The sequence below is a fragment of the Gopherus flavomarginatus genome, chromosome 24 (assembly GCF_025201925.1).
Source record: "Gopherus flavomarginatus isolate rGopFla2 chromosome 24, rGopFla2.mat.asm, whole genome shotgun sequence".
NCBI lineage: Eukaryota > Metazoa > Chordata > Testudines > Testudinidae > Gopherus > Gopherus flavomarginatus.
Window position 1 is genome coordinate 7,456,886 of NC_066640.1, and position 19,376 is coordinate 7,476,261.

The 19,376-nt window shown below is 43.5% G+C and overlaps 1 protein-coding gene across 9 annotated transcripts in view; it reads left to right on the plus strand.

The window, feature by feature from the left end:
- RFX2 (regulatory factor X2) overlaps positions 1-19,376 on the plus strand; it is a 99,304-nt gene that overhangs the window by 71,142 nt on the left and 8,786 nt on the right. For 8 of the 9 annotated variants that reach the window (XM_050934247.1, XM_050934253.1, XM_050934254.1 and 5 more), the window contains 9 exons: positions 1,393-1,512; positions 4,250-4,365; positions 6,275-6,393; positions 6,699-6,811; positions 10,455-10,606; positions 13,056-13,153; positions 14,238-14,387; positions 15,600-15,808; positions 16,299-16,452. In XM_050934247.1, coding sequence (XP_050790204.1) covers positions 1,393-1,512; positions 4,250-4,365; positions 6,275-6,393; positions 6,699-6,811; positions 10,455-10,606; positions 13,056-13,153; positions 14,238-14,387; positions 15,600-15,808; positions 16,299-16,452 — 1,231 coding nt within the window. The remainder of the gene's footprint in view (positions 1-1,392; positions 1,513-4,249; positions 4,366-6,274; positions 6,394-6,698; positions 6,812-10,454; positions 10,607-13,055; positions 13,154-14,237; positions 14,388-15,599; positions 15,809-16,298; positions 16,453-19,376) is intronic. The other variant, XM_050934252.1, reaches the window with a different exon arrangement.

Below are 19,376 nucleotides of genomic sequence, written 5' to 3' on the forward strand. Positions count from 1 at the left end.
GAGGCCCTACAGAGCTGCACTGATCAGCCAGAGAAGAACTCCCAGCCATTCTTGTTCTTTCAAAATCTTGTGTAGGCTTAATTCAGCCTTGCAAAACTACCATGAAAATTAACTAGCCCAGGTATAAAATCCACCTTCTGCCATGGTGACTGAAGATAATTTGAGGGCATGGGGTAAAAGCTGGGGGAACCAGATTTTTCTCACCCTCTGATGAAGAGTCAATTAGGATGATTTAATCCAATTTTATGTGTAAGACTCTAACCCCTACAGTGAAGTTCTGTTGCTGTATAAAGCCAATTCAGATGGACGGGTAAAATGACTCCAAGATCTCTGTGGCATTCTATATAAATAACAGTTTGTATTCTGACACTTGCCTCTTACTCTCCAGTTGCCATTGATCACTTAAAGGACAGGTCTCACCGGAAACCACCCTGTAATTAAAATGAAAGAGTCTGTGACCTGAAATGTCAATTGCAATTTTAAAAAAGTAGTTAAATTGATATCAACTGTGACACTTTGAGTTCCCGGTTGAGACAGGAGCTGGGAAGATCAGAACAGCTCCTTTTTGAGTGAAGAGGTACATTTCAGCACCTCTGTGGCTCCAGAATGTAGACTGAAAGCCACAGGTGAGGGACCATGGAGGACCACCAGCCAAGAGCATTTCTCACTACAGCATTCAACTTCTGGAATGATCTCTTGGACCCACTGAAGTCAATTGGAGTTTTGCCATTGACTTCAGTGGGGCTGGGATTTCCTCCTTGGTGCTTTAAAACACAGTGATGAGCATGTTATAAATTCTGATACAGAAAGAAACCTTCACTACATCATTACAAAGAGTCATGTTTGGCTACCACTGAAGTCAATGGTAATATTTCCATTGGTTTCCATTATTAAATGGAGATTTGGCTCAAAGTATTTTGACTTGGATAATCCGTTATCTGCCTGTGAATAAGGTTTTATGACTAGATTGAAAGCAAGGCTGAAATGGGTCTCAGTTGCAAGATTTTAAATGTAGATGTCACTGAACTGTGTTTTGAGATGCGTGGTACCATATTTTCCCAGAGATAAGTGCCGTGTTCAAACAAATCTTGTAAAAGGGATCCTGGACTCTTGATTGCTTTCAAAGTTTGGGGTATAAACCCTCATCTCCAGGATCTTAGTTTCAGCAAGATTTGAAAATAACACGTACACCTCTGAATGTGAAATTATGTTCTTAATATGTTTATTCAGCAAAGTAAATCCATGCTAAATTGGTATCTGGGATTAGACAGAAGTTATAACGCACATTAGCACTGTCAAATGTTTCAGTGAAGCCTAAAACTAAATTGCAATGCTTGTTTGCCATCTCCATTAAATATCCGACTGCTATAGATTTTAATGTTCTGCTTGCAGGGGAAACTCCAAGTATCATTATTATGGGATCCGTCTAAAGCCAGAATCTCCACTGAATCACTTACAGGAAGACACCCAGTATATGGCGATGAGGCAACAGCCCATTCACCAGAAACAAAGGTATGTGCCCATGGCTTCTCAGCCCTGCTAGTTGTGGCAAAGGAAGCTGCGAGGAGCAAAACACTGGGCCCCACCTCAAACAGCAGCAGGAGGAGCTTGAGACTTTTAGCACTGATTATTTGCAAAGGGACCATACACTGAGGGATAGCGCCTGGCATAAATTAAGAACCTTGTGTAACTTAGTGATAAGGTAAAGTACATGCTATAGGGCAAGAGGAAGGCACTGTACTTAACAGAGCTTGAAGTGGCTGATACTGAACAAGGATACAGAAGGGTCAAGGAGAAATTCTGATTCCACAAACTATTCCTTTTTGCCTTTTTTTGTGCAGCAAAGGCTTGGACTTGGGCTGCCTGTTGCTATGGTGAACACTAGAATATCCTTTTCACTGTATCCCAGTGACTCAACATTTTTAAGACCTCAGCTGTACAGTTATTTGTGTTTAGCCAGTGGAAGGGGTCTTTTGTTTTTCTTTTCATAGACCAGCTAGTGCAAGAGGTTCAGATGGGGCCCAATCAGACTCACATCTGGTAATTCTGGGTACAATTAAATGAAGGTCATGATGCAAAGCAACTCTTGAATTGTCTCTTGGCAGCATCAGCACTCTTGCTTCTGGTTGGAGTGAAGGCATGGAAAAATCTCAACTTTGGGAACTAAAAAAATGGCAAAAAAAACAAAACAAAAAACCTCTGCTGCTTATTCGCTGTCTAACCTTGAGCAAATCACGTAACCTTTCTCTCAGCCCCAGTTTCCCTGTCTATAAAATGGGAAGAATGACACTTATCTCAGATGGATGATGTGAGGTTTCATGAATATATGTATATAAAGCATTTGGAGAAGATGCTACAGAGACACGAAATATTTTTATTGTTGTTTCCATCCTATTTTTGCCTGACGCTTCCATAGTATTTGTGAGTATTGGTATCAGGCCTCATCTGCAGTGAAACCTTGCTGCTATTAAAGAGCAGTGTTTTTTCTTGGTTAAAAAAAAACAACCTGTGTGTAGAACAGTGTTATTTATCTAGAACACTTTAACCTACCAGTGTTTGGCTCTGTGTTAGAAACAGGCTTGTGAAACCACACTTAAACATTGTTTAAAATGCAATTATAAATAAGTGGTAAAGCTCTAATGCAGGCAGCCATTAGACTTTTACTGGTACTGCCTCACTTCTTTAATGGCTCATCCTAACATTTATTGCATGCCTGATATGTTAGGAGTGGTGAGCAGGACCAGCTCTCAGTTTACACAGCCCATTCGTAATATGAAGGAGAAGTTAATGTGCTTCATATTTGGTCTTGTAAATGGCATCCCAGGCACTTAAGACACATTCTTGATTGTTGACCCTGAGAGGCAGAGTAAAAGCAACTAGTGCAATTAAAATAACAATACGTATTCGAGCCCCAGTCCCTTCACTGAGGCCAAATGGTTGTATTCATTTTAGCATTCCCCCCGGACCCTCTAAGTAAATGTAGGCAAACCATGAATGCACCGGACGCAAACCGGGACATCCGTTTCACGTCCACAAAGTGTAGCAATAAGACGTTAGGCCACCAAACAAGGTTGGCTTCCCCATGCCACTGTGAAACTGTTTGGTCGTAGGCCATTCCTAGTGGGATCTGTCATCGTCACCAAGCTCCACTTGCTTTGATTGCCTACTTCCCTCACTAGCAATATCAGCAGACAAGCCAAGAATCAAATAGAGCATAGGAACTGAATTATCCACAAGCCCTAGTGGCTGTTTCTCTGGGTCAGGGTTGAGGGGGGAGCATCTACTCTTCTGCTTGTACTCCGTGGATAAGAAGACTCCAGGCCCCAGGTCAGTCAAACTAGAGACATCCACCTGCTCTACGTTCTCTTCAACCTCTAACAATTAAAACAAGCAGATACAACGCTTCTCTGCAGTTAGTCAGGAAATGGCCACTACTATTATTTATTACTTGTGTTGGAGTAGTACTTAGGGGCCCCACTCGGCTAGTCACCATACGATTGTTTGTCATTTTGTTTTAAATGCAGTGCAATATAAATGACACTGCTGCCTTCCTGTTATTAACTCTGTGTAGAAACAAGCTGCATTTGATGCCGCTTACACAATCTATTTACCTCTTTGGGATTATTTGAGATGGATAATTTGGCCACATTTTATATTAAGAATACGTTTATAAAGGCTTAATAAATGCTGGATAGAAGTCATAAGCATATCACAGATATGAATACAGGTCTGTCGCTTCTTACGTGCATTTAACATGCGATTTCAGCTTTACACGGTCAACAAAGGCAAAAAAAAGAAAACAAAACAAAAAAAGAGAAAAATAACAATTTCAATACTGTACCTGTAGTGCAGGCGATTCCACCCGCCATTAACTCAATGTAATTTTAACTATAAATGATTTTCGCTTTATGTGCTGACTACGGAACATAACCCCAGTGTAAGATGCGACAGACCTGTAATATGTGTTATAGTTACAAGCACATCAGCAGAAGGTTGGCAAACCCCGTGGTTATAAACCACCTGTTGATCTAACAATTGCTTAAGCATTTATTAAAACAATTACTTATTATTTATTAACCCTTTGTAAGCTATTTATAAATGTACACTGACATATTAAGTGGCTTGTTTAATGCAGAAATGTTATACTGGTATACGACTTTGCCAGATACCTCTTTCACTTTGTGTGTGTTTGCACATTTTAAATGTGCATACTACCAAGCTGTAGTTTGAGGGGTTTTTATATTCTTAGGTATAGACCTGCACAGAAGATGGATGGCATAAGGGAGAGTGGATCCAACAGTAGCCTGCACACTACTCCAGAACAGTCAGTTGCAGCTCAAAGTCAACACCATCAGCAGTTTATAGGTGAGGAAATTCAACTCAATTTCCATGCTTCCTTTCAGTTTTCTCATTTTTAGGAAATGCTACTGATTTCTAACTTGAAAAGGCTTCACAGCCCTGCTTAGCAGGCCCAATCTATTGCCGTTCCAGGTGTCTGTTTATTTTCAACATTTGCCAAAGATATCCTAATGAGTACTTAATATACCATATCTTTTTTATTTTTACATTTGCAACTTCCCTCACTAACCCTATTACACACACAATCTGCACAGCTTTCCTCAGTCATGCTGCAAAGTTGTCATGTGTTGCATGCTTCTGTTCTTAAAAATATATTACTTAGAAACAGCCAGCTTTCTTTGAAAATTCTCCCTGCAATCTTAAGATTCTACCTCTGCTGACTTGTGTGGGACTTCCCAGGGTGGGAAGCACTACAAGCAGAAGAATGGAGCCCTTAACTAGTAATTTTTTAAATTAAATTTGCTTGCAGCTAGGGTTCCCATTCATTGAACTTTTCAGAACCTCAGAAACGCTCCGGTTTAAGATGAGTTGGGGGGAAAGGTTAAGATTAATTTTATTGGAAGTCTTTATCCTGTCCTTAGTGTTGATGTTATGTCATTCAAATCAATAACCTCCACCTTCTCTTTTGGATTGGGGGATAGCTCAGTGGTTTGAGCATTGGCCTACTAAACCCAGGCTTGTGAGTTCAATCCTTGAGGGGGGCGTATAGGGATCTGGGGCAAAAATCTGTCTGAGGATTGGTCCTGCTTTGAGCAGGGGGTTGGACTGGATGACCTCCTGAGGTCCCTTCCAACCCTGAGATTCTGTGCTTCCATTCCTCTTGATAATGGAAAAACTTGCAGCCCTGCAGAACAAGGGTAACAAAAGTCTTAGTTCTAGCTCTTTCTGTGAGGATGACTATAATGAGAGAGGCGAGCCTCCAAGATGGTAGATTTGTTATGATTGCAATGCATACACACCTGATAGAAGCATGCACCTTGCAAAGTTTGCATTCAATTCTTGGGGAAGCTCATACTTCCTATGACAAAGACATACCATTCAAGTCCAACTACTCTGGGTGAGGTTCATGTCCAGCAATGCACACATCTATTACAGCAAAACATTAAGTAAGCATTCAAGAGATCAACAAATATTTACTGCTTAATGGAGGTGGCCTTCTAATCATGGTGAATCCCAACTGTACGCTATATACTTTGGGCAATCTTTTAAGAGGGGAGATTGCCTAATAAGGCTGGCCTCCAATATATAGATTTCTGCATGTGTCGGAGGAGAACTGGATGCAAGACACATTGCCTACTAGTTGCCACAGTTCACCGCATTTTTTCTATTTAAGGAAGACTGTGTTAAGAACTTGCTGGATACCAGCTCCTCTTTCAAAGCAACTAAGAGGAATGAAAGTGGGCACAAACAAGTGGGACCAACAGTTTACCCAATTACTTCCCAGTCCAACCTGTAGGTGTGGTGTTGAGGTTTTTTCCTCCAGTGTTTCTGAGTAATGGTACACAAGAACATGGACATTTCTGAGCTGTCTCTAAAATGCAGTTGTACTTGTTATGTCTGCCATCGAATTAAATTTTCCATTGTACTCTCAAAATACCGAAAGGATATAATTCAGATTTCAGAGAAAATCTAATAGGAACGCACATTATAGTGGTACAAAGCATTCATGTTTCTTTCCTCCTAGTTGTAATAAAAACATTTTGTTTTCTACAATGAATAATTGGACAGTGGTGGTCTTTTTTGGAAGTGACATGTTGAAGTATTGGACAATCGGTCTCAATTCACTAATCTCATTGTTAGTTATCTGAAATATGAAATGTAGCAACCGGCTGCTGCAAAATTGCACTTAATTCATAGTCTTATAAAACTATGAATGCCTGTTAAAGTTTGCCATCTTTCCCAACTTTTCTCCTAGATGTAACCCATGTCTTTCCTGATTTCCCGGCACCTGATCTAGGAAATGTCCTCTTACAAGAGGGGGTCACCATGAATGATGTCAAGACGCTGCAGCTTCTTTACAGACGACACTGTGAGGTAACTATATACACTCTGTTTGCTTGACCTAGGATCTGATTCTATAGTGTGCACCTTCTACCCCAGTCCTGCTCTCTTGAGGAGTGGGTTCTGAACAGAAATGTTTCTGATTGGCTTGATAGCATAGTTCAAGTTATTTCCTCCCTGTGTGCTCTGCTTATATTCTGTGTGTTAAAACAACACATTGTAGATTGTTCTATTTTGCATCTAATCTAATCCAAATGGTAGGGTATTCCACTTAACGGAGAAGCTGTGTGACTGAATGTTATCAGAGCATCTTATGAGCTGTCATCTTTAATTCTTAGGCAACTTTGGATGTTGTAATGAACCTTCAGTTTCATTACATTGAGAAGCTGTGGCAGTCCTTCTGGAGTTCTAAAACACCATCTAGTGATGGCTCTACCACCATGCCTTCCAGGTAAATGGTTACACACTTACCCTTGCTTACCTTTGGATCACCTAAGTTTAACTCCTGTTTTACCATAGAGATCATGAGTGATATTGTTTTCAGCTTCACGATTGTATTGATCTGTGAGAGTTCAGGATGTTAACTACCTACCAGGAGAGAACCCTATTTTAGGAATAGAGTTAGAAGTATACTATTATAATTATATACCAGATGCAGAGGATTTTAGTACCTGTTTATTTGATGTGCTGTCACCTTTGATTACGGATACTAATCTAAAACATGTGTTATTTTGATTAACAGGAATGTTCACTGCTTTTGTAGAACCCCGGTATGAGCAGACATTTAGAACTGCATGCCACTGAATGTTGTTACAGAATGACATCAGAGAAAGCCAATAAGAACGTAATGACATTCCGATAAACCGGGACTCGTTCTTAATCAAGTTGCCATAAAAATTAAAGCCTTGTGTTCTGGGGCAGATAATGACAAAATGTGCTGTTTTGGTCTTTTAATTATATTCTTGCCTGGTTCTCTGTTATTTCCTATTCTTCCCTGTTTGTGTTACTAACCTGCCGCCAAGGGACGGGGAAACGGACAGTTAGTGAAAATAGAGGAAACTGAAATAGTTGGAATGGTAATGAAAGTCTAAATAGTATCCACTTTCCACTGACTGTATATAAGGATTTCAGGTTCTAATGTTTTGTACTCAGAGAAAGGACTAAAAATTTGGGAAATGTGGAGAAAATCTCATATTATTTTTTTTTATTTCAATGACATCCTTGTGATTGTCATAGAATATTAGGGTTGGAAGGGACCTCAGGAGGTATCTAGTCCAACCCTCTGCTCAAAGCAGGGCCAATCCCCAGACATATTTTTGCCCCAGATTCCTAAATGGCCCCCTCAAGGACTGAATTTACAACACAGGGTTTAGCAGGCCAATGCTCAAATCACTGAGCTATCCCAAATCCCCTCATTCTCCTAATAATCTTAAAATTCTAACCCAATTATCTTCATCAGATAGTGCCCGATGGATGGATTGCTGCAAAGAAACATTGTAACTGCAGGTTTCTTTTCAGATGTTTGGTTTAGAGAGTTAGAGATCGGGAAGGAGGTTGGGGTACAGGAGGAGGTGTACAGTGCGGGTGGGGGCCCAGGGCAGTGGTGCAGGGAGGGGTGCGGAGTGTGGGAGGGGGCTCAGGGCAGGGGGTTGGGGTGCAGGATAGGTGCACGGTACAGCAGGGAGCTCAGGGCAGGAGTGGTGTGGTGTGTGGCAGGGGACTGGGGTGCAGGCAGGAGGCTCAGGGCAGGGAGTTGGGGTGCAGAGTGCAGGAATGGTTCAGGGTGTAGACTCTGGCCTGGCACTGCTTACCTGGAGTGGCTCTGGGGTGGCAGCGGCACACACCGGGCCAGGGCAGGTTCCCTCAGCCTCTCCTCATAAGTCATGTGCCGCAGCCCCCTAATAATTTTTATTGCCCTCTGCTGGACTCTCTCCAATTTGTCTACATATCTTCTGTAGTGGGGGGCCCAAAACTGGATGCAATACTCCAGCTGTGGCCTCATCAGTGCCGAATAAAGGGGAATAATCACTTCCCTTGATCTGCTGGCAGTGCTCTTACTAATGCAGCCCAATATGCCGTTAGCCTTCTTGGCAACAAAGGCACACTTTCAACTCCTGTCCAGCTTCTTGTCCAGTGCAATCCCTAGGTCCTTTTCTGCAGAACTGCTGCTTAGCCAGTCTGTCCTCAGCCTGTAGCAGTGGATGGGATTCTTCTGTCCTAGGTGCAGGACTCTGCATTTCTGCTTGTTGAACCTCATCAGATTTCTTTTGGCTCAAGTCTCTAATTTGTCTAGATCACTCTGGACCCTATCCCTACTCACCACCTCTCCCCCCAGCTTAGTGTCATCTGCTTAATAAATGATCCAGCACTCACCATAGCTCCTCTCCCACTAGCAAGCAAGCAGAGTCTTGAACATATGCCCAGCCCTGGCCCCCGATCCAAGTGTGGGGCAGGCAGGCTCAGCCTGACAGGATCCAAGTGTGAAGGGCTTAGTGTGGGGGGATCCAGGTGTGGAGTGAGAGAGTTCTTTGTGGGGCAATCTGGGTGCGGACAGCTGGGGGCAGATCTGGATGCACAGGGGCTCATTGGCGGTTCTGGGTGCAGAGGAAATGAGACTCTGTGAGGGGTCCAGGTGAAGATGATTGGGTCTCAGTGAGGGGAGGATCTCAGTGATAGGGGATGGGGCTCAGCAGGGGGGGCCTCATGTGGGTGGCTCTTGCAGATGGTCGGTGCTGGGGGAGTGGGGCCTCATGGGGTAGGAGTTGAGTTTGGGGGACTCGTCAGGGTGGTCCAGATGCGGGGGGCGGGGCTCGCAGAGGAAGAGGAAGTCCTGTCCTCCCCTGCCCAGCTCCAGCTGGGGTTAGCAGCTGAACATGGCGCAGAGTAGGAGACAGTAGCCAGGGCATCCTTAGCCCCCCAGCGCAGTGATTTCCTCCTCACTTGCTGTTCCAGGTGCCTGAAATGATGTGTCTGCGCCGCTGGGGAGGAGCACGTGACCACTCTTGCAGCTTCTCTTTGCTTCCCACCAGAAAGTCATTTTTCTAACTCTATTCCTAAGATAGGGTCTTGTAATTATGAGCAAGATAATGTACGGTTTCCAGGGTGCCATCTCAGGAGGAATAAATTTACTTGGAAATACTAAAAAGAAGCATAAAGACCCTTCTGCCCATGTATAAAGAGATATTGAAGCAGGTTAAATTGACCTCTTTCACTTGAAAACAATGCTGTGTCTTTGTCACAGCATGGAACTGGCTTTTCCTCCACGAAACTGTTTTCAGTATTTAGTATCAGAGGGGTAACCGTGTTAGTCTGGATCTGTAAAAAGCGACAAAAGAGTCCTGTGGCACTTTATAAACTAACAGAAGTATTGGAGCATAAGCTTTCATGGGTGAATAGTCTGCATCTGGCGAAGTGGGTATTCACCCATGAAAGCTTATGCTCCAAACTTCTGTTAGTCTATAAGGTGCCACAGGACTCTTTTGTCGCTTTTTTCACTATGTTTTCTGGGCAAATTTGGCACTGCTCGTATACAATACTGGGCAATACAACATGTCACAGCAGTCCGCTCAGTGGCAATGTGATAGTCAAAAGGAGTAGACTGGACAGCAGAAAGGAGAGGTGTGGATGTCTGGGAATGGCCAGCCTCACTGTGAGGAACCAAATGAGCCCTTGCTTGTTGAAAGGAGTGAAAAAAAATTGGGTTTTGAGCTGCATTTGTTTTAGAAAGAGGGGAATGGGGAATCGCTGAGCCAGAAGGTGGCAGGCAACTGTTGTGGGTGATTAAGTTGATGGCAATGAAGGACCAGCCTCTGAGAGAGGACTGGAGGAATGAGAGGAGGTCCAGATGAGCCAAATGGGGTGTGTGGATAGGAGGTGAGATGCTGGTCAGAACTAGCAGAGATATGATACAGAGAGCAGAGCTTCCAGAGCTGATGAAGTCCCTACAGATGATCAAGCACCACTTCCTCAGAAGGACTCCAGAGGTTCTCTTTCACTAAACCCCAAAATGTGTTACTCTAATGAGAAATATGGAACAACTGTACGTGCATAAAGTGAAATGTGCCATTAACACTGCGTTACTCTTTGCCATGTAGTGAAGAAGAACACGAAGGGGTCATCCCAAAGGACAAGCTCATCACTCTGTGTAAATACGATCCTATCCTGAAATGGATGAGAAGCTGTGATCACATTCTGTATCAGGCCCTGGTGGAGATCCTCATCCCTGACGTGCTGAGGCCGGTGCCTGGTAAGTACGTTGTGAAGTCATCAGAATGGCATGGGGAGCCCTGACTCTTGCCCAACTTTCTTCTTTCTTTTAACTGTTTCACTCCATATTGTGCAATAGAAATAGATGGTTCACTGAGGTTGGCTACCACTTGCCATAAAGGCTAGTGTGGACGGGTTTTATTTTGTATTCGAGCTTGTATGTTATGGCAACAGTCATCTCCTCTATATGGAATGATTCCCATTTGAGCATTGTATCATGGCTCCTGGATGCCTAGATGTGTTTTTCCATCTTTTAAAAATTCAGTTAATCACATTATCACAGCCTCAGGCTTTGGCCAGGAACCAAGTTGGAAAATGTAGGCTTAATACACATAAAATGTATTTAAGCATAATTAATCTGTGCTGAATGCTTCCTTAGAGATGTGTGTCTTTCTGTTGTCACATCATTCTGGCCCATACTGCACATTATGGATTTTTTTCTCTCTCTGTGTATATTGACACTGGTTTGGGAGATTAGCACAGGATGCAGAGGCTTTTACCCCCAAGGCCCTGATTCAGCAATCACTGAAAGCAATGAGAGTGAAGCACACGCTTTTGTGCTTCGCTGGATCAATCCCTCATTCAGTAGCTCAGACTCTGTCCAGGCGAATAGTGACCGAAAAGTACTGCCAGCCTGGTGAGCTAATGGCATCAGTGCAGTCCCTAGTGGCAGAAAACCACCAATGTGTCCCCTTCTGTTGGCAGGAGAGGAAGGATGGTCTGGAGGCTTGTGTCCTAAGCTGAGACTCGGGAAACATGAGTTCAGCTCCCAGTTTTGCCACAGGCTTCCTGTGTGACCTTGGGAAAGTCACTTGAAGCCAGCTTTTTAAAGGTATTTAGGTGACTAACTCCCATTGAAATGAGCATGAGTTAAATACCTTTTGGGCCTTTTGTCTCTCTGTGCCTCAGTCCCTCTTCTGTAAAATGGGGATAATAGGACTTCCCTACCTCTGAGTGCGGTGAGGATAAATACACAAATTATTGTGAGATGCTCAAATACTACCATAGTGGGGGCCAGGTAAGTACTTCGTGTTCAGTTTTAAAGGAAGAGGCAAGGACCGAGTGGGTGATAAATGGCCCCTGTATATGTCAGGATTGTTATCTAGGTGGCATGGAGAAAACTCTTGCTGTCACTGCCTGGCCTTGTCCGGGAATGAACAAGAAGGTTTGCTTCTTTAGAACTGCCAGGCCTGCCCCTTTCACAACATTACATTTATTGAAAATGAAAACTTGTTTTTTAAATGCCTCTTCCCTGGTTGTGATTTCTGTTGTTCACCACAAACCCAGCAAAAATATATTAAAAAGCTTTTTTTTGCCATTGTGACCTAGTAAATAAAAAGGAACAAGTTAAACTTATTTTGATGCATAAACAACCAAAAAGCCACTTTAAAAATGTAGCTTTTTACATTGGAGACGAGGCTCAATGTTTGCAAACCTGGGTACACAAAGTTGGACTCGGAACTCCATATTTAGGCAACTAAATAAACGTGACCTAGCTTTAAGGTGACCAGATGTCCCGATTTTATAGGGACAGTCCTGATTTTTGGGTCTTTTTCTTATATAGGCGCCTATTACCCGCCACCCCATCCCGATTTTTTACGTTTGCTGTCTGGTCACCCTACCTAGTTTTCGGAGATGCTGAGAATCTGCAGCTTCCATTCACTTCACATCTGTGAACACTGGGCTACTTTTGTTTAGTTGCCTCAATATGGATTTAACAACCTGCCTTCAGGCACCCAGCTTTGAAAGTGTTAGCCAAGTAAAAGCCTGACTCCACAAGTACCTATAGCACAGAAGATTAATTGTCCTTATTGGTCTATTCTGGACAGAGAATGGACTCTGATGCTAGGCCTTATTGCTAATTACTATACTATACATGTGCATATCAAACAAAAAGGATTCACAGAATCCAAGGCCAGAAGGCATCCTTCTTGTCTGACCTCCAGTATAAGACAGGCCACGGAACTTACCCAAAATAATTCATGGTTGAACTAGAGCATATCTTTTTTTAAAAAACTATCCCATCTTGTTTTTAAAAGACAAATGATAGCTTCAGTGCTGCGAACTTCTAGTTGTCTGTGATTTTCATATCCCGGCCCACACATGCACGTGAACATTATTATTATAGATGCCAGTAGTCTTAGAAAAGTTTCGTATCTGCCTCAAATAATAAGAGAGAACTATTTAATTTGTTGGATAAAAATCACAGCCCGATGAATATATTTCAGTCTCCATTTTTTTTTTTTGCAAGACCCCAATGGACTGCATTCATCTGATTAATCTGTAACTGCACTAGGCTCCCATGGTACAATTTCTGATCCAATAGCTATTATCTTGATTTAGTATCTCCCAGAGTAGTTCTAGGCTGACAGGTTTCATTAAAGCAATTTGGAAAAGCCTCTCTAACTATCCTGACTTCTCTCTTGCAGGCACCTTGACGCAAGCCATCCGCAATTTTGCAAAGAGTTTGGAAGGATGGCTGATGAATGCAATGAGCGATTTCCCCCCGCAGGTGGTCCAGACAAAGGTAAATAGTGGGAGTTTGTTACACACAGGGGGAAGTGTTTTGTTACAGTTTTGTGCAGTGGTTCCAAACCACTGGTATTTCAGGCTTTGGTGACTGGCATTCTGGGCCCACCTTAATGACATGCCTCTGCTGGGCCTTGTTACACCATCACTGCTCAGTTGCCCAGTTGGGCATACTCCATGCTCAACTCAGCAGAATAAACAGGCAGTGTTGAGCCGGAATAGCAAGATGTGGGGCGAGGTCCATGTCACGTTATCATGGACACTCAGATGGGGCGATATCTCCTCATGGGATGTATGGTCACAGCCACTTCATCTCATGAGGCATGTATGCTGGGGCCTGGATTTGCTATATCTAACTCCAGGCTTCAAATATAGTACTCAACAGCGATGATTAATTGTTCAGACACTGAGTTCATCAAGCCCTTACCGCACCCTGTAGTTGCAGATAAATCAGTGTGCAATTAGGCATCTGCAGTGGATTGATGCTCTACTGGAGAGAAAAATGGAATGCCGGTAGTGATTGAGGAGCATCGGCAGGCCTTGTTTAACTGCAGCGTCTCCTCTACTGGTCAGTTCTGCCAGCCTTTGATTTACATAAACACTAAATTGTCCAAGCTGATAAACATGGTCAAAGCTGCTAATTTTCCCCTCCAGTCATATGTTTCATATGTAACACTCCCCGGCTGCTGACGAGGAGCCAAGGGTTCCATTCTGGCAATTCATTTAGACAAATGAAGTGACAGGATTTCCTTGGGAGGATCACAGAAATGTAGGGATGGAAGAGACCTCGAGAGGTCATAAAGTCCAGCTCCTGTGCTGAGACGGCATTGACTATATCATGTCTACTCCTTCTCCTCTATCCATTAGGCCAGTACCCTTTCAAAGACGAAAATTAGATTGATAGGAGGTGGCAATGAGCTAATAACAGTGAAGCATGCTAGCAAAGATTTATAAGTAGCAGCATCAAGAGAAGAGTGTTGTGCCTTTATGCAGTAGCCAACAGTGGCTTTGTGCATATGTCCTAAGCATTTTGAAAGGTGTGTGTGTGTAATCTGGCCCTGTGGTGGGTGTACCTTTTACAGGTTGGAGTAGTGAGTGCCTTTGCACAGACGTTACGGAGATACACTTCCCTGAACCATCTGGCTCAGGCAGCTCGCGCTGTGCTCCAGAACACCTCCCAGATAAACCAGATGCTCAGCGACCTCAATCGAGTGGACTTTGCCAATGTGCAGGTGACTTTTTGATGTTTCGGTTGAGGCCATGGGTTGTGGTGCAGGAATTCTTAAACTACAATGGCCTGCAGAAATCTGGCTGGCTAGTGCTAGCTCCGCCTTATTTCCAGCTACCAGATTGCACCGCAAGACGTTGAAGCCTACATTAAATGCTTTCCCAGGATTGCTTTTTTAGGAAAGCAGTTGCGATAGGTGCCAAAGGGATGTCAGACAGTGGTGAGTAGGAAAGGAGGTGTCCCCAAGACAATCTCTTTATAAAATGGGGCTCATGCTATGGACACGTTTGAGAAGCCTGGATTTTAGTTATTTGGGCAGGGGACTGGGAGTCTCCTGAGTCTCAATCCTCAAGCCTCAACCTTTCTGTGCTTCCATTTCCCACCCAATGAAAGGGGGATGCTAGTACTGACCTGCACCATATGGTGGGCTCAGAGGCTTATTAATGTTGAAAAAACACTTTGATATCAGTTGGGGAAAGGGTTAATGAGTGGAATTTTCAGAAGTGCCTGTGTGATTTAGGAGTATAGGTCCCTTTGAAAACCTACAGGACTTGTGCTCCTAAATCTCGTAAATGCTTTTGAAAATCTCACCCAGGACTAAAGAGTTAGGTGCCCAAATCCCATTTAACTCAGTGGCAGTTTAGAACATAGGAACGGCCATACTGAGTCAGACCAAAGGTCCATCTAGCCCAGTGTCCTGTCTTCTGACAGTGGCCAATGCCAGGTGCTTCAAAGGGAATGAACAGAACAGGTAATCATCAAGTGATCCATCTCCTGTTGCCCATTCCCAGCTTCTGGCAAACACAGGCTAGAGACACCATCCCTGTCCATCCTGGCTAATAGCCATTGATAGACCTATCCTCCATGAATTTATCTAGCTCTTTTTTAATCCTGTTATAGCTTTGTCCTTCACATCTGGCGGAGTTCCACAGATTGACTGTGCATTGTGTGAAGAAATACTTCCTTTTCTTTGTTATAAACGAGCTGCCTATTAGCACTAATGAAGCATCTTTTGAAAATCCCAGATGTTGCTGGTACATACAGAAGTTCTAGTCATGGAGTGCCATGAGCCAGAATGTTATTCTACTAACTTGGAGCTTTTCCTTTGCCAGATATAAGAGTCAGGATCCACCAAAAGCCATGAGGTGGAATGACCAGCAGTTTTGCTCAGGCATGTAAATATTGATTTCTTCTTTTCCTCTTGTGCCCTTGGTAGGAGCAAGCCTCCTGGGTGTGCCAGTGTGAAGAAGGCATGGTGCAGAAGCTGGAGCAGGATTTCAAACTCACACTACAGCAGCAGAGCTCCCTCGATCAGTGGGCCAGTTGGCTGGATAATGTTGTCACCCAGGTTCTAAAGCACCATGAGGACAGCCCCAGCTTCCCCAAGGCAGCTAGGCAGTTCCTGCTGAAGTGGTCCTTCTATAGGTATAGCTCTTTTTTTTTATCCTGGAAGTGTATATGCACCTGCTTGGGACATCTAAATACCTTGCTGCTAATTTGTATTTTGTCCACCTGCAGGCCAGACTTCAAAAAGAAAAGCCGTCCAAGGTCAATATCCCAAAACCTGGCTGCTGAAAGTTAGGGTCCTAAATCACTCTACCCTGGCATGAATGACTACACGAGTGTTTAGGGCAATGGAAAATCAGGCCCTGATTCTCTGTCTTAGTTCCCCATCTGTGAATTGGGGATAATAATCCAAATCTCTTTTTGCTAGGGAGTTTGTGAGGCAGAATTAACTAATGTTCCTAAAATGCTTTGAGATTTTGGGTGAAAGGAAGAATTTAACAATCGTGTATTAGGTACTGCATAGTATGACTCAGCGTTTCCCATGATTCTTCCCACTCTAGAATTCACACCAGCCAATCTGTGGTTCTAAAATGTGTCCAAAATGTTTTGTTTTCTGACCGTTCTCTAGCTCTATGGTGATCCGTGACCTCACCTTGCGCAGTGCTGCCAGCTTTGGTTCCTTTCACCTGATTCGCCTGCTCTACGATGAATACATGTTTTATCTGGTAGAGCATCGTGTTGCCCAGGCAACAGGGGAGACACCAATTGCTGTCATGGGAGAGGTGAGCACTATTTATGCCCTAGTAACAGAACCCAAACTGAGTAGTCGTTAAAGGGACACCACCCGCACAAGCTACACTATGCTCTGAACATGTTGTGTCAGCCACTTTTTCTGAAGGATTCACTAGTTTTTGGCACCTGACGTGAGACACCCTGACCTTTCAGTTTCTTTCTATTGCATTACTAGGAGTTGTGAATGCTCAGCACCTCTGAACATCACACACAAATTGGCTCAAGTTGGGTGCCAGAATATGGAAGCACCCATTGAGGGAGTGTGTCTAAGACATCTCTGCAAGTTACATACCCAAATCCCATTGACTTTTACTGGGCTGGAGCGCCTAGCTCCTCTAGCCCCTCAAAAACCTCAACCTCTGTGCACAGTCAACCACTTCCCCTCTTTGGGTTTTTGAGGGAAAAGCATTTTTACAAGTCACAACACTTAGTCATAAACCCCCAAAGATTTGGCAGTGGGCCCCAGACACAGGTGCTACACCTAAAGCCACTTCCAAATCACTTTTTAAACCGACTTGATCTCAGATTTATCGTGTCCCCTTAAGGCTTGCTGTCCACATAGAAAATATTCAATAAGAAAGTTTCCTTGCTAGTATTAACATACTAGATTAAAACAAATACATTTAAAAATCTAATTTGCTCTTGGCATTTATACCATTTGTTATTCTTTCCTTTTCCTGCAACTGACACAGTGAAACTAGACAAATCAAGTTTCACCATCTGTTAAGTTAGTTTTACTTTTTGATTCTGACCCATTAGCCCAGTGCTTAATTTTGTTAGGTCCTCAGCACTGCAGCAGATTGTTTAAATACACAAAAACTTGTTTTAATTAAAAAAGAATTTTAAAACCGTATGGAATTATTTCTATTTATACTTTTAACAAGCCCTAATTGTGGGCTTAACTGTTTGACAGTTTGATTTTCCTTCTTTAGACTCTTGTAAATCTTTGTATGCGCCATAAACTTTAGAAAAGGAGAAGGATTCTTCATAGCATAAGAGAACTAATCCCATATTTTCATGTACATCTCAGTATTTTATTGCTGTTGCTAATTTATGTTCCTACTACAGCTTTGGTTTTCATGGTCTTACCCAGCAGTTCAGCTGGTGCCTCTATTATTATAAAGTTCTAAGGCACTGCAAGGAGTCAGAGAGAAGTATTTATCATTCTGGGTGACTTACTAAAATAATAGAGGCGAGCAAAGTAACTAATGCAGCTGACTTAAAGTTGCTCTTTAAAGGCTGTCTAAGCCCTGGCCTACACTAGAGGGGGGATTGATCTAAAGTTACGCAACTTCAGCTACATGAATAACGTAGCTGAAGTCAACGTACTTAGATCAACTTACTGTGGTGTCTTTACCGTGGCAAGTCGACTGCTGCCACTCCCCTGTCAACTCTGCCTGCGCCTCTCACCGAGCTGAAGTACAGGAGTCGACGGGAGAGCGTTCAAGAGTCGATTTATCGCATCTAGACTAGACACAATAAATCGATCCTCACTGGATCGATTGCTGCCTGCTGATCCCGTGGGTAGTGAAAACATACCCTAAGTTTAAGGTCCTGTAAGGTAGAAGTTTGGGCCTCACAGCTAGATACATTCTTTAAAAAGGGATGCTGTCTTTGGCAAGGACCAAGCGGTTATCCAATCCAGGATACCCTATCCTGCTGGAGCAAATTCACTGGAGATAAAAACTAGTCATGTCCAGTGTCTCAGTGACCTAGAGGAGTGACAATAGGAGATGGAGCCTTTCACCTCTGACACCACTGCTTTGAATCTCACTTAGGTACGTTCGTCCCTGCCCTCTCCCAGCTGTGCAGTGCTGACAATGTTCCTAGCAGACAGTTGTCCACATTGCCAGCACCTCAGCTGGCACTAATCGGCCCGCTTAATAGATACATCCGAAGAGACGACAAGCATTGAATGGGCCATGGAGGCTGAACCGTCCTTTCTGCCCTAGTCAGCTGCTGTTGCTCAGCCGTGAGACACTGAGGACAGCTGTCAGCGGGTGTGGTGCCCTTGACCAACACTGACTCTCAGCAGCTCTCTTTGTCCAGTAGGTGGCACTGTGGCCATTCCAGCAGAAGAGCATCTTTTAAATGAAAGAAATTGCATTGCCCACAGCTGTCCGATCCACAGATGTAGAGTAACAATAAAAACTCGAAAGAGGCAAATCTGTTTTGCTTGTTTGTGATAGAGTAGTTTTACTGACTGAGATCTACAGATGAAGAGCGCCATAAGAGGTCTAGCTATTATTAGCTATTACTGGTGCTCATGGGAACTACAGTAATACAAATAATAATATTATAATGCTCTGGGTATTACATTTAAAAAAAAAAACAAAATTTAGGTCCAAGTCTGTGATAGTGATGTCTGCTCATGATTTCAGAAATGGATACGCAAGTTTCTCCTCTTACTTTAAAAGAGTCAATTTCTGTCTCTTGAGCTGTGTATGGAGCTTTGTGCATGTTGGATACAAGTTTGCTCATTGACTTAAATGGGAGCTGTGATGGGTTCCCCCCGGGTTGCCACCTGGAACTGGGGTACCACTGAGCCCCCTGACCCACCACCCTGAGAGGCTGTGACAAGCTGCACACACGTTCCCAGACTCACACTTTCCGCAGTGCACAGGTAGGGACACACCCAGCTGCGGTAACGTGCAGTCAAGCTTGCAGAACAGCCCCTGCATGGGAAGGGTATACAGCTAGGGCCCTTCCCAGCTTCTCAGGCGCACACCCGCTCTGAAGGGTAAACCCAAAATTATACCATCTTGCGCTGCACGGAGAACTGTACAGCGTCAGCAAATAAAATTCTCCCTCTCCCTCAATGTGGAGTAGGGTGGCCAGTCAGTAGATGTGAAAAATCAGGACGGGGGTTGGAGGTAATAGGAGCCTATATAAGAAAAAGACCAAAAAATCGGGA